This window comes from Anabrus simplex, chromosome 2 (genome assembly GCF_040414725.1).
Source record: "Anabrus simplex isolate iqAnaSimp1 chromosome 2, ASM4041472v1, whole genome shotgun sequence".
Lineage (NCBI taxonomy): Eukaryota > Metazoa > Arthropoda > Insecta > Orthoptera > Tettigoniidae > Anabrus > Anabrus simplex.
In genome coordinates, this window is record NC_090266.1 from 84,330,862 (window position 1) to 84,346,159 (window position 15,298).

Sequence of the window (15,298 nt, forward strand, 5' to 3'; positions counted from 1 at the left end):
AGGATAATATGATGGCAAGCATAACTGGTGGTCATACAAGTTTTAGTGGAAATTGGAAGGATATGTATAGGTATTTTAAGGCAGAAACAGGTTCAAAGGAGGACTTTCCAGGAATCATTAATGAACAAGGAGAGCGTGTATGCGAGGATCTTCAAAAGGCGGAAGTATTCAGTCAGCAGTATGTAAAGATTGTTGGTTACAAGGATAATGTCCAGAGAGGGGTGATGAGTAATACTAAAGAAGTATTAAAATTTACCTTTGATGACAATGACATTTACAGTAAGATACAAAGGTTAAAGACTAGAAAAGCAGAAGGAATTGATAAGATTTCTGGGGATATACTAAAGGCAATGGGTTGGGATATAGTACCATACCTGAAGTATTTATTTGATTGTTGTTTGGTTGAAGGGGCTATACCAAATGAATGGAGAGTTGCTATAGTAGCCCTGGTGTATAAAGGAAAGGGTGATGACATAAAGCTGAAAATTTCAGGCCAGTCAGTTGGACATGCATTGCATGTAAGCTTTGGGAAAGCATTCTTTCTGATTATATTAGACATGTTAGGCCCCTTTAAACAACAATCATCATCATCATCATCATCATCTGGTAAGACCCCAACTACAGTATAGTTCCAGTGTATGGGACCCTCGTCAGGATTACTTGATTTGAGAACTGGAAAAAATCCAAAGAAAAGCAGCTCGATTTGTTCTGGGTGATTTCCGACAAAAGAGTAGCGTTACAAAAATGTTGCAAAGCTTTGGGCTGGGAAGAACTGGGAGAAAGGAGACGAGCTGCTCGATTAAGTGGTATGTTCCGAGCTGTCAGTGGAGAGGTGGCGTGGGAGGACATCAGTAGACGAATAAGTTTGGGCGGTGTCTTTAAAAGTAGGAAAGATCACAATATGAAGATAAAGTTGGGACTCAAGAGGACATATTGGGGCAAATATTCGTTTATAAGAAGGGGAGTTAGGGATTGGAATAACTTACCAAGGGAAATGTTCAATCATTTTCCAATTTCTTTGCGATCATTTAAGAAAAGGCTAGGAAAACAACAGATAGGGAATCTGCCACCTGGATGACTGCCCGAAATACAGATCAGTAGTGATTGATTGATCCTTCAATGTCAGTTCTTGAATCTGAAGTTATAAAAGTCTTTGTCAACATAGATACATTTGTTGGCATATTATACATTACATCCCTTAGCCCTTCAACATTCCAATTCATTACACTTATGTATCTGATACGGGGTTACCCATGGATCAGCAGAGGTGAAAGGTGGTGCCAGAATGAATAGGTCTAACTACAAGGTCAAAATTAATTAAAAATTTTAACAAAGGTTATATTTTCTTAAAAACAACAAAATCTTAACCTTTCACTTAGAGAAATAACAATAACATAGCAAATTAGAACCAAGATTTAGAAGGATTCAGAATTTAAACACTCTTGGGCTACAAGCCCCTGGTTTTACAATTGAGCTCCTAGCTCAACTTTAAAAAGATTACAATTTTACACAAAGGGCAGAAATCCCCTAATACATGAAGCACTTGCTCCCAATTTTCAATATCAAGCCTCCCAGAGGCATTCTTACAATAACTTACTCTAAAAGAGCTGACGTTCTCTCAGTGCTCCCAGCCTACTCAAGGCAACACAATGCGAAAGTCAAATAATCGCTGGCCTTACAAGGCACTATTTACAAACGGCAATCTAATTACACAGAGGTATCTAGTACCCAACCTGCGGGGCCTCAGTGAAAAAGAACAGGTTCAACAAACGGCCCAAGTACAACAGGAATGGAGTTGGAGATTAAGCTTCACAAAAAACTTTAAAGACCTATAGGGCACTTGGTGGCCAACGAAGCAGGGGCTAATCCCAATCTACTGAGGTAGCTCGGATGGAAATCACTTTAATACATTGCAGAAACAAATGCGGTACCTCAACGCAAGATGAGGGGGAGCTCAAGAGGGTATATCACTCTCTATCCCCGGATTACAGTTAAAGATTTATGAAATTTTACATGAGCCGAACGGAGAATTACATTTTAAGGAAGTTGGTTACATAATAAAGTTTTGAACCTTTCCCTTGGGTTAAACTGCAAAACTGCGGAGCAAGCAAAAGAGAAGATGTTAAGTGGCCATACCTTGCTGAAGAACTGCTGACGGATGAAAGAGGCGCCTCCCGCCCCCTGCGTGACACACACACTTAGATGTTGATCAAATGGCCAGGAGACGTGAAAATCTGCAGTTTATAAACCCTCTGGGAAAGTTCGAGACCTTTCATGAATAATCAAGACACACCCACAGAGTTTTATTGGTTAAACTCAAAAGTTACACTCAAAATCGAAGAAGAAATATTGCCCTTATGTTGCAAATATTCTCTCATTAATTAAAAGTTAATTAAATTGCTGCTTGACCCTTCTCTACTGTGATAATTTAACTTTCATATTAATATAGAATAGGTGTAGATTTAACAGGGAATGTTCACAACACGTTCATCCCCATTTGTTACAAAATCTTTGTTGGCCAATGCTATAAATTGCTATTTTTTTCTATTTTCAGTGGTTTAACTGCAATTGCAACATACCTCTTGACAAAAGAATTATGGTCTCCTGGAGCTGGTTTGTTTGCAGCATGTTTCATTGCTATAGTGCCTGGCTATATAAGTCGGTCAGTCGCTGGAAGTTATGACAATGAAGGAATTGCCATCTTTGCTTTACAGCTTACATACTACCTTTGGGTGAGATTTATTTTGTATAACAGTATTGCTAGTTACGATAAATTGAAAATTTTAAAATTCTAATTCACTGTGCTGTCAGTGTCTGTCTTCCTCTATATAGGCTTTGATGTAAATATGACATACAAATGGTATACAGTTAAATTACCTAATAAATATTTTATTAAGTTTTTAATATTCTTTTTTAGGTGAAATCAGTGAAGACTGGATCTGTCTTTTGGTCATGTATGACTGCACTTTCTTACTTCTATATGGTAAGAATTTATTCCTATTCTTAGAAATAAACCACAGAATTCACCCTCTCTTGTAAACATGATCACTTTGATTTTGATGATTTTGATAATTATGGAGTCCAAAAATGTTAAATCAACAATCAATGTGAAAATCAAATTTACTGCTCAGATTAAAGGCATCCGTGTGCCACATGTTATCTCCACATTTAACTTTAATTTAGTCATTCTGTAAAATCAGGACCATGGCTTATTCACAAAGTATTATTATTAAACAGTCATTTAGACATAACCCATCATCCATTTATCACTCTGAAACTTCTAATGATTATTATTATTGCTCTCCATTGGAGAAACTTTGCGGCACACATAATCATTGTTATTTACATTCAAAACAATCGGACATCATTCCAGTCCCACAATATTAAAATTCACTGCCAACCCTCTACCTCTGGATAATGGTACAACATGCCTTAATATCTACAAAATTTATGAGAAACTGACCTAAGTCAAACACCTCTGAAGAAATTCTAATATCTCAATTTCTCTTCCTCTATATAGGCTTTGATGGAAATATGACCTACAAATGGTATAAATATAGAGTTAAATTAATAAATTTTAAGTTCTTAATACTCTCTTTTTAGGTGAAATCGGTGAAGAGTGGATCTGTCTTTTGGTCATTTAGTATTGTCGTATATTGGTATTTTCATCATAACTCAGGCTGCTTTATAGTTAAATATAAATAGATAATTTTTCATTTTCTTCAAATTATGAAAAGTCAAATTTTGAAAATTCTGTCATTATGTAAGGAATGTTTACTCAAACTGCTTTTGCTATCAACTTGAATTTTTGTATATAGACTGTAAGAAAGCAGTTGAAACATTGTCAAACAATTTGTCTAAATATTTTTATTTTTAAGAAATTAAAATTTTCAATTTCAGAATTTTTTTTGTTACTGTGCATGACTACGGTTTTCTTTTTACTAATTACCATTCCGAACTCCTTCAAATTTTCATTCCACATGTTCAGTCTCCTTTGTACTTCCTTTTCTCCCTTTCCCCAAATCACCACATCATCTGCAAATACCAAAGCATTCACTTCATCACTACTGATGCACTGTTTTACATGTTTTATGACTTCATCCATCAATATAATAAACAATAATGGCGACAGTGCACTTCCTTGCTTGAGACCTGTTTTTGTATATTGTAAAATGTTTGAGTCACCACTCCCCACTTGTACACTGCTTTTACTCTCATGATATAACATTTTTATCATGTTAATTAATGATTTGGGTACATTCCTTTTTGGTAGGCATTCCCATACATGTTTTCTCTTAACTGTATCATAAGCTTTTTCCAGATCCCAAAACACGAAGATGATTTCCTTGTTCCTTTCCAGATGTCTTTCCGTTATCGTTTGCACTGTAAATATCAAGCCTATTGTTGATCTATTCGGTCGAAGTCCATATTGTTCTTCCTGTAACTGTGTTTCTATTATATCCTCCAGTCTTTTTTCTATGACTTTCTCCATTATTTTTTAGCCCACGTGATAATAGTTATACCTCTGTAATTTTCACATTTCTTCCTATTTCCTTTCTTAAACAGTGGTACAATGCTTCCTTGTTGACAATCTTCAGGTATCCTTTCATCCTTCCATATGGCATTGAGGGCTATGTATAGCCACTGTAGTCCAATGCTTTCTGCTGCCTTAATCATATCAGCATTGAATTTGTGCTTTCCACTTGCTTTGCCTTTTGTCATTGCTTTCACTGCTCTTTCAACTTCCAACCATGTTATCGGGTTCGCTTCTTTTTCACCATTTATTATTTCCATTTTCTTATCTCCTTCCTCCGAGCAGTCATCCTCATTAAAAGTTTTTCAAAATACTTTGCTATCACCGTCTGAAGACCCTTTTCGTCATGTACTATGGATCCATCTTCCCTCTCTAATGCCTTGATTTTTTCTTGATTCTTTTCGATTTTATTACTCTGTATAATAGTTTCTGATTTCCTCGACCATCTTGCTCAATTTTGTTGGTAAACTCTCCCCAACATTTCTCCTTTTCTTCCTTGATACTCCTCTTTACTTGTAGTTTCAATCTTCTTGTATTCCATATGTAACCTTTCTATCTTATTCCTATCCCTCTGATACGTTTTTTGCTTTTCCTTATCCATTTCTTTCTTCACCTTGTTCCTTTCTTTTATTTCTGTTTTTATTTCGTCTGTCCACCACCGTGTCTCCTTTCCCTTAACCTTTGCTTTTGTTTTCCTGCATACCTCAATTGCTGCTTCCACAAATGTCTGTCTTAAATTGTCCCACTCCACTTCGTATATCCTTGTTAGGCAACTTGCTTTTTATACAATCATGGAATGTCATTCTTTTATCCTCCAGTTCCCAAATCCTGATCTTTGGTTTCTTCAATACAATTTTAATTCCACAATCAATCTATGATCACCTTCCATACTTCCACTAGGGATTATCTTCGTATTCATGACTTATCTTCCCCATTCTCGGCCTGTTATTGTAAAATCGATGAGTGTTCCATCCCAACTGTATCGGCTGATCTTATGACTATTCCTCTTCATAAACCATGTGTTCTTTATCATCAGGTTATTTCTGATACAAAAGTCCAACAGTTTCTCCCCATCTTCATTTCTATCGCCATACCATGTTGGCCCAAAACATTCTCATATCCCGTTCTATCAGTTCCCAGATGAGCATTCAGATCTCCAATTATCATGATCCCATCTCCAACAATATGTGTTTCCAGTTCATTGAGGAACTCCTCTTTTTCTTCCACACTACATCGTGTCTGTGGAGCATACACCTGTATTATCTTCAGTAGTTCCTTGATTACATGTATGTGCATTATTATAATTCTTTCATTTACATACTCAACTTCAGCTATTGGTTCGACATAATGATTCACTATAAATCCCACTCCATTTCTTTTCTCTTTACTGTTAACCATGCAGTACAAGGTGTTCCCCTTTCTTAGTTCCTTCATTCCTTTCCCTTTCACTTCACTGAATCCCAGGATGTCGAGTTTTTGTCTCTCCATTAGGTCAATCGATTCATTTTGCTTCCCATTCATTGTTAAAATATTTATTGTTCCAAATCAGGATTTTTTTTCTCTGTTCTAACACTTGCACGAACATCAGCATTACCATCATACTGTGCAACTGTAGTCAGAGACTTCTCAATTCTATTTCCATTTTTAAACTTCCATCTGAGGCTTGTATTATAGTTGAAATCAAGTACAAATTTACTCATCTGCTGACCTGCTAAGCCTAACGCATCTGAGGATTTTCTTTCGGGGTTTACTCCCTTAGCCTTTGAAGATCCCTCTTCTCCACAAGGCAGTGGTTTCCTCTTCTAATTTTCCCCAGAAAGGATGGGTTGCCTCATCCACCATCTTCGCCATTCCGAAGGTCTCCTCTGCCTAAGTTGCTGTTAAGGTCTTCACCCGTAACCCAGGGCATGGGTTCCACGGTATCCCGGTGAGACTGGTTCCCTGTCTGAACTTTGCTCTCCTTCACACCGGCCTACTGATGTGGAGGATACCCACCCCCACAACGTGGATGCGCCAGACAAGAATTACTCAAATGAAGGATAGGGAAGATGACCTTATCTCCCTTGAGCCGGGTTAATGGTTGTGTATGATGCCACAACCAATTTAAAACAACTGTGCCAAATTTCAGTAGAATAGCTCTAGTAGTTTAGGAGAAAATGTACCCTATATATTTTGAAATATGTCATTTATGGGAAATTAAAAAAGAATATTTGGAATGTGATTTACTAACAACAAACAACTAATGCTGCCCATAACGATATTCCTCTTCTTCTTGTGACTCTTCTAAACCTCTCCTTTTCAGCTGTTTCTTTTCCCTGGACTTTTTGATGAGCATTTCCTCTGATAGTTCTGAAGCATCAATATGTCGGTCGTCTATCTTTCTCAGAACTGTCTATGTGTAAGCACCAGCAACAAAACCAAGCCTTTCAAGGACCTTGATTCTTCTGTTATTTCCATCATTGAACACCAAACATGCAGCATATGCAGCAATTTCAACATCAAAAGCAGCAAATGTCGTTTTTGAACACCTTTTCCATATTAATTGGTCGTAACTCTTTCACGTTTTGAGTTTTATCATGAGTGCATTTTTTTAACTGTTGGGTTGTGCTAGAATCCAGAATATGGGCTTGATAACATTCATCACAGCTTCAGGAAGACTGTGTTTATGTTTATATAATCTTCCGCCTCCCTGTGCTTGTTTTTTATTTACACCAGTTCATGCTGCAAAGAGTGTGCATTGCATGTTCATCAGTGGGGAGCTTGTGGAAAAATATTGCCCACACTGCTTTTTGCATAACTTTGACATCTGCAGCATTGTCTCTTATGGCCTTGCCGTAGAAAACCTGCAGACTGTATATTTCTTTATCTGTGACCCTGTGTAACCCACCAAGTAGATCATGGGAGACTACTGGCAAAAATGAGTGCAATTGGACTTGTCAAAAGAGTGACTGAATGGGTGGCTGTGTTTTTTTTTTTTTGCTATTTGCTTTACGTCGCACCGACAGATATGTCTTACGGTGACGATGGGATAGGAAAGGCCTAGGAATTGGAAGGAAGCGGCCGTGGCCTTAAGTAAGGTACAGCCCCGGCATTTGCCTGGTGTGAAAATGGGAAACCACGGAAAACCATCTTCAGGGCTGCCGACAGTGGGGCTTGAACCCACAATCTCCCGATTACTGGATACTGGCCGCACTTAAGCGACTGCAGCTATCGATCTCGGTGACTATGTTTCTAGAAAATAGAACTCAGAGAATAAGAGTAGGCAAAACTTTATCTGTCCCAGTAATAATTAAGAGGGGATTTCCTCAAGGCAGTATTATTGGACCTTTGTTTTCTTATAAATATATATCTGTGATATGTGTAAAGAAGTGGAATCAAGAGATAATGCTTTTTGCAGACGATGTTATTTGTACAGAGTAATAAATAAGTTACAAGATTGTAACCAACTGCAAAATGACCTTGATAATGTTGTGAGATGGCCAGTAGGCAATGGTATGATGATAATCGGGGTTAAAAGTCAGGTTGTGAGTTTCACAAATAGGAAAAGTCCTCTCGGTTTTAATTACTGCATTGATGGGGTGAAAGTTCCCTTTGGGGATCGTAAGTACCTAGGTCTAACATCTGAGAAAAAAAAAAAAAAAAAGCACCCGCACAGTTGTGCGTGTCAGGACTTATTTCACTGCTTACAAAAAAGAAAAATTACCTCAATGTATGTGAATATACATATGTACATGATCAAATGTTCTATTTTACAGTGAGGAATAATTTAAAACATTTAAAAGCTTCGTTCAAACATAAGTGAACATTATATTTTCTACAAAGGACGAGTTTTGCTTTTACTGAACTTTTGGTGGTAGCACCTTGTCGTGAGACCTGAAAGAAAACTGAAGGTGTGAAGTTTTGTTTGTACATCAAAAACTTACTAAAATGTTATCAAATACATGCTTTTACAAAATTACGTCTGTCGGCTGAAAAACAGAATCGACACAATTGTGCGTGTCAGGGCTTAATTCACTACTTATAAAAAATTAAAAAATTCAGCTCAGTACATGTGAATATACACATGAACATGATCAAATGTTCTGTTTTACAGTGTGGAACGATTTTAAACAATTAAAATATTATACATTACATTTCTCACGTAGAGTAAGAGTTCTGCTTTCACAGTCCTTTGATGTCAGCACCCAGCACTCTCGCATGCATTGCCTGTTGGGAAATCTAGCCCGCACAATTGTGCGTACCAACATTGAAAACCTCATGGTATTACATACGATGTAAGTTCACAATTTATGTTCGCTAAACAATTTGCACACTTCGTTGATTATATTCTGATATATAGTAAAGCTTCTAGATTAATATGAATGAAATAAATAAATAAATACTTACTTTAGGCATTACTGCTTCCCGCCATCTTGCCGATGAACTGTATTTTAAAATCTTCTACCTGCCCCCTGGTGGTCAAGCGCTAAATAAAAACTGAAGTACATGCTACGTGTCCCGCACAAGCACTGTAGTCCAGTCTAGCGCCAAGAAAACTTCAAATAAGCTCAGAGATGAATAAAATATGAACCCGCACAATTGTGCGTACTCGGTCTGAAAGGGCTATGGGAATCAACATCTATATCATCTGATGCCCAGGGAGGCATCAATATTTGGTAATGCAACAAAGTCTCTCATGGTGCATTGGCCCTGCTATTGGCTCCAAATAACCTACGCAGTGGCCTCCACGGTATGCACTAGCCATGCGTCTTGGTGGGTGTACTATTTACCAACTAATTAGCCCAACTTAGCACACTGGGGCGAAACGCTGCCAACCGGGAATGAGTTAGGTGGAAAATTTATAATGTCCAATAACGGACCATTTATATTGGTATTATAAATGGTATGTTCCGAGCTGTCAGTGGAGAGATGGCCTCGGAATGACATCAGTAGACGAATAAGTTTGAGTGATGTCTTTAAAAGTAGGAAAGATCACAATATGAAGATAAAGTTGGAATTCAATTGGGGCAAATATTCATTTATAGGAAGGGGAGTTAGGGATTGGAATAACTTATCAAGGGTGTTGTTCAATAAATTTCCAATTTCTTCGCAATCGTTTAAGAGAAGGCTAGGAAAACAACAGATAGGGAATCTGCCACCTGGGCGACTGCCCTAAATGCAGATCAGTAGTGATTGATTGAAGTGGTTTAACATCTTTAAGCTTCTTGCCTTTCAGTTCACTCAGTTCTCTTCAGAAATGTGTTTATATTAACCCAGCAACAACAAGAATTTGCACCTTTGTTTACAGTCGAAGAGTTCTGTGCCTACGGGGCCATACAGCGGAACTTGTCACAGCCTTCTTGATAGTGCAGCAAGACTTGTCTCAACTTTTGCCCGTCCGAATGGACAAAATACTTCAGTTTATATCATGATGACTGCCATGACTGCCTTATGCACATCGAAACAAAATATTAGTTTTGACACACTGGTAGACTGAGTACCTTCACAAAACTTTGGGAATATATTGTCAATAAATCTAACTAAATAATAATACTGCTTTAAAAAAATTGCATTTTCAACCCAAAATCGCATACGTCCCCCCTTAAGTGAAACATGCTTCTATACAATCAATAATAAACACTTCAAGCACTTGAAGAAAACAAAATCAACCCTAATTTACTCTACTCAAATCAAGAATATTACAAGTGCTTGATATAATTATTTACATATTAATTTGTCCCTTTGTCTATCTATTTGAATTATACGAGCCATGAAGTGGCTTGCGTGACACTCAAGTTACCATATTAAATTATATGATTTCCCCTGCTAACACTAACAAATCTACATAAATAAATTGGGATTGCTACTCATCTCTGCCTGTTTGCTATGCCGGATGAAGAGCCTCATGGCCCTTTCTGGCTTAGCCCTGCATCCTGGTAGCTTTCATGTTAGCTTGAAGTAGTAATCCAGTGCTTTTTTGAAATATACACATTTTTTACACTTACTAAACATTTAACATTTTGACAATTTACACTCAGAACTATTTTACATAACAATTTACACTTCTAGCCTTTTACCATACCCACTTAATTTACACATTCATTCTTCGTTCCTCCCGGCACTTTAGGAACCGGTGATATTTCGCAGTGGCATTATGGGCGCGACACGCACTCGTCCGAACAAGGCACTTTAGTAATGTCTACGTACACAAGACGACCGGGTATCTTCCATATTTGAAAGTGTACAGGCGAAACTTCATGGTTCCAGAATCGCCTTTCCTCACTCCTAACACAATATGTTTTACTTTCACAAAGTGTTATACACGTATTTGAACGTAGTTACTGCTCGACGAACTTTTACCAAGTGTCTTTACACGTACTGGATCACTACCCTAAAAGACCGTAGTGACTGCTCTAACAAACTCTTACAAGTGTATTTGTTACATGCACTGACATTGTGGTGGCTCAACCAAATTTTTACAAGTATTTTATCAGTTGCCTGAACTGGTATTTATGTGAGTTTCATCCCATCTCTGAGTTCACGAGAGGTCACGTTGGAGTGAGCAGTTTCAATTTCTCCATCTGACTATATGCAGACCTGCTGGTGGCTTGAACTTTGGTTCAACTAATGTGATTATATGATTCTTGCCTCTGTGTCAAATCTCAACTCGTTTCGATTGCTGGTAATTATAATACTTTAAGATTTTTGCTCCTGTATACTTGGCAGGCAATTTGGGGCTATATGTCGCGTCCCTTGCCTTCAACCAATCAGTGAATAGCGTCGCTAATTTCTAAGAATTATGACATTAAATTTTCATTAATTAATAACTTTTAATATATGGTCATGTTTTTAAATTTTCTTTATGAATTTGTATTCAGTTTTCCTTTATAAATTTAATCCGTGAAGTTTCTTTTTATACTACTTCCTATAATACAACGTTAGCTTGACTGCTTCGCCCCGACAAATTTTACTATTGGTCCATAGTTAAGCAGGAATTTGAAATCTCATCTAATTCTTATTTCTACCAACTGCAAGCTTCAAACCCGTCTCCAGCCGTGGATTTTCCATGATGTCATTCCCAAGAATCTTGCATGAAGAGTAACTTTACTTTTTTTTTCTCACATGTCAACTTTAGAAAGACTGTAGGAATTTCAAGTGTCAACTTTAGAAATATTATAGGAATTTAAAGTGCTAACATTCTAGAAAGACTTTAGGACTTCTAAGTGAGAATATTCTAGAAAAAGTTAAGGAGAATTACTTTTCCAAGTGAAGTGATATTTATTTTGTGAACTCTATTAATTTAATGGAGAGAATGATTGTAATTTGTTGCAAACACTTACAAAAATTCATAATATTGCTGAAATCGAGCAAAAGTAAATCTAACAGAAGAAATTTAAATTTAATTTCTATTTTCAAATGCAAAATAATGGAGTTATTTATGCCATGTACAAGTTACATAAACTTAACATTTTAAAAATAACATCTATTATTTTGCACTGCGAACACCTTTCTCTGTACCATCTCCAAAGAACTGAACACTTCCTGAGACCAGTCTCATGCCCCCTTCTCCTATGACTCTTCCTGGTAATATATATATATTCATGTACAGTATTTCCAATTTTGATCATGGGTGAAGATGACCTAATATAGCAATGTCAAAACTAGTACTAATAATACAATCTATGTCAGAAAAGTTCCAGGACTGAGGTCGTAGTCACCTTGGCTATCTATACACAATTGCCACATTTCTGGAGGTTTTGGAACCAGGCAGGAAATTGTCAACTGCAAAGCTTGTAAGCTCATGTGTCACAGTTTGATGTCCGCAATATCTTGATGAAGGTTTCCTTTCAGGAAACAAGAAAAATTGCTAGTTGAGAAGTCAGGCGAATATGGTGGATGTGGGACGACAGTCACAGAATGTTTGGCCAGATACTCGGTAACAGATAAGCAGTGCGAGGTCTTGCATTGTCGTCAGTAAGAACCAGTCCTGTGACTGCCACAAATTAGGGCAGCGACATCGAATTGCTTGTCGCGAACGTTTCAAGACTTCGATGTGAAGAGTTTGGTTCACTGTTTCACCTGGTACTCATGGTGAACTAACCCGTTACTTTCAAAGAATGCGATCAACATTGTCTTTGTTTTCGAAGGTTGACGTTTGGCTTTTTTCGAGGCTGGTGATCCCGAGTCCACCATTCTACACTTTGGCGCTTCGTGTGGGGGTCATACTGGTAACGCCAACTTTCATCCCCAGCAATAATCTTTGTTGGAAATGTGGGATCACGTCAGGCTCTATCCAGTAGTTCCGCAGAGATTCTTAGTCTTTCCTCTTTCTGGTCTTCTGTTAGGGTGTGCGGGATGAGTTTTGTATTCAGTTTCTCTAAATCGTCTCTTAAAATCCTATAACAAATGTTACAATTCAAATTAAGTTCTTTTGACATCGTATGCACAGTTACACAATGGTCTTCTTGCAATAACTGCCTTACACGCTCCACATTGGCATCAGAATGTGCTTTAGACGGGCGGCCAGTTCTTGGATCCTCTTGCACTGAATCTCTGCCTTCCCAGAACCTTTTTTGCCACTCGAACACGACTTCGTGACAGTGCATCTGCTCCATATGCTTGTGTAATCATTGTCCACATTTCACTAGGGGTTTTTCCGAGCTTAACGCAAAACTTTGTTCACTTCTTGTTCACAATGAGCGTCCATTGTGCCACTGTCACTAAACCTAACAGAATGTTGCTAAGCACAGTCCTGTCACGTAGTTCGTGTATGTGGAAATATGGCTATGGTCATCTCAGAACGTACGCATTCCAGGTAACATAAAACCAACATTTGTTCCTTTGTTCGCGTTGCAACCTCAGAAATACAACACTTATCCTGGAACTTTACTGGCAAAGGGTGTATAAGATATAATATTAATCTAATGGTATTGAATAGATGTACCTTTCTCTACCCTTTGATAGTGATCAATTTTCAATACAGACCCTAGTGAAATTCATAACTTATAAAGTGCCAAATCGTACGCAGTGTTCTCCCCAGAAATTTTCGTCAGCCGGGTGGCAGGAATGAGCAGCCATACGGGAAATACATAAAAAACTAATATAACATTTCAGTATATTCCCCTCAGGGCAATAACAATAATATCAGACAGGTAAACATTAGACCTATGTGCAAAATTGTACTATTTCACTCTTGTCACAAAAAAACAAACAAACATAACAGAATATTTTTTAACTTGTAGTGTTCTCCTGCTTGTTCATAATCATGCACAACTGGTGCTTACCACTTGGTTGCTGTAGAGTGCCTGACAGGTCTGTGATGTCATACGGAATCTGTGTTCGCATATAATTTCTCACTTATCCAGTCACTACTTGCGTGTGACACTTCGCGATGGTGAAGCCAAAGTTCGATGTAATTGATGCAGTTATCCTGACAATAATGAAGATCTTTCATTTTAATAAACATTTTACAGTACCGGTATTTACATTTTAATTTGGACATTAATATTATGTAACTAGCACATATCTAGATTGTTAGCCGGACGATCTGTAAATACAGCAGGGCGGTGCACCCATTAAAAAGATCCTAGGGAAAACACTGGGTACGGAATTAATCATTCATAAGCCTGGTAACGTGTTGTAGAATTGGAATGCCACAGTTTGAATTGTATATCTTGACTTATTTTTAAGAAACTTTGTTTTGTTGCTTTTCTTCTGTGAGGTGTAGTTGGAGTGTCTTCAGTAACCAACAGTAATCTGTCAGATGTTTTGGTTCCATTTCTCTTTGTGTTTAATTTGCTTTAGATCCTCATGGAATCTTTCTCCATGCTCTTTGCTCAGTATTCCTAGATTCTCAGAGAAATAGTCTGGATGTGAATGTAACATGTGCACTTATAAGCTCATGTTGCAGCCTAAATCTTGGAAAGAAATGAACATTATGTCCACTATTTGTTTGTAGTCTGGATCCTTTATCAAGAAACCTTTTGACATTCATCCCAGAATGTGCAACAGTCATCAAAATCAGTATCAGAAATTTTATATCTGGACCTGTGAAGGTGCCCTCTATGATTTGGCATTACTGATGCCTGGGCATTGAAGACGTAGATACTGGAAGCATTCACCTTCATTGTTCATAGCCTTAACGAATTGCTTCATAAATCCTAGTTTGATGTGAAGTGGAGGTAACAGTATGTTGGACTTGTCAACAAAACTTTCTTGTTATATATTTTTCAAGCCAACATTTCACTGTTACGGGATGTCTATTCCTTTCAAATCCAGTTTTATGACCTTTCTCAACTGTCCCACTCATACAAGAAACAGGGTTGGTCTGTGGAACCTGCTTGTAGACTTGTCAGAATACCTCTCACTTCAAAGTTGCCACACGCTTGCCATCTGTGTTCATGATACTTTACTATTCACATCGTCTCAAGGTTTTCATATGTTTCTCGCATAATAACCAAATGAGCAATGGGAGCTCATGCAAGTTAGTTTTCATTGTGGGGAGCATGCTTCAAACTACGCTTGCAGGCATCGATAAAAAGTCTCCAGTGAATGGGGTCATAATGTGGTACTCCTAGTTTCAGCATAACCTCTGGAACGTTGTTGGAGTAAACCAAAATTCCCTCGTCAGAAAAAAGGGAAGAAATTCTTCTTTGAGTGTCTGTACCAATGGTACGTCTTCCCTGATTCCAAAAATGTTCCTTTCATGGAGTCTAGACTCGAGTACCTTGACAGATTCCTTCGTAAGACTTAAGATCTCCACCTAAGTTATATAACCAACTTTGC

General features: G+C 37.7%; 1 protein-coding gene across 1 annotated transcript in view; it reads left to right on the top strand.

Moving 5' to 3' along the window:
- Stt3B (catalytic subunit 3B of the oligosaccharyltransferase complex) overlaps window positions 1–15,298 on the top strand; it is a 518,075-nt gene that overhangs the window by 47,179 nt on the left and 455,598 nt on the right. Inside the window, exons 3-4 of the mRNA XM_067140186.2 lie at window positions 2,555–2,732; window positions 2,918–2,983. Coding sequence (XP_066996287.1) covers window positions 2,555–2,732; window positions 2,918–2,983 — 244 coding nt within the window. The remainder of the gene's footprint in view (window positions 1–2,554; window positions 2,733–2,917; window positions 2,984–15,298) is intronic.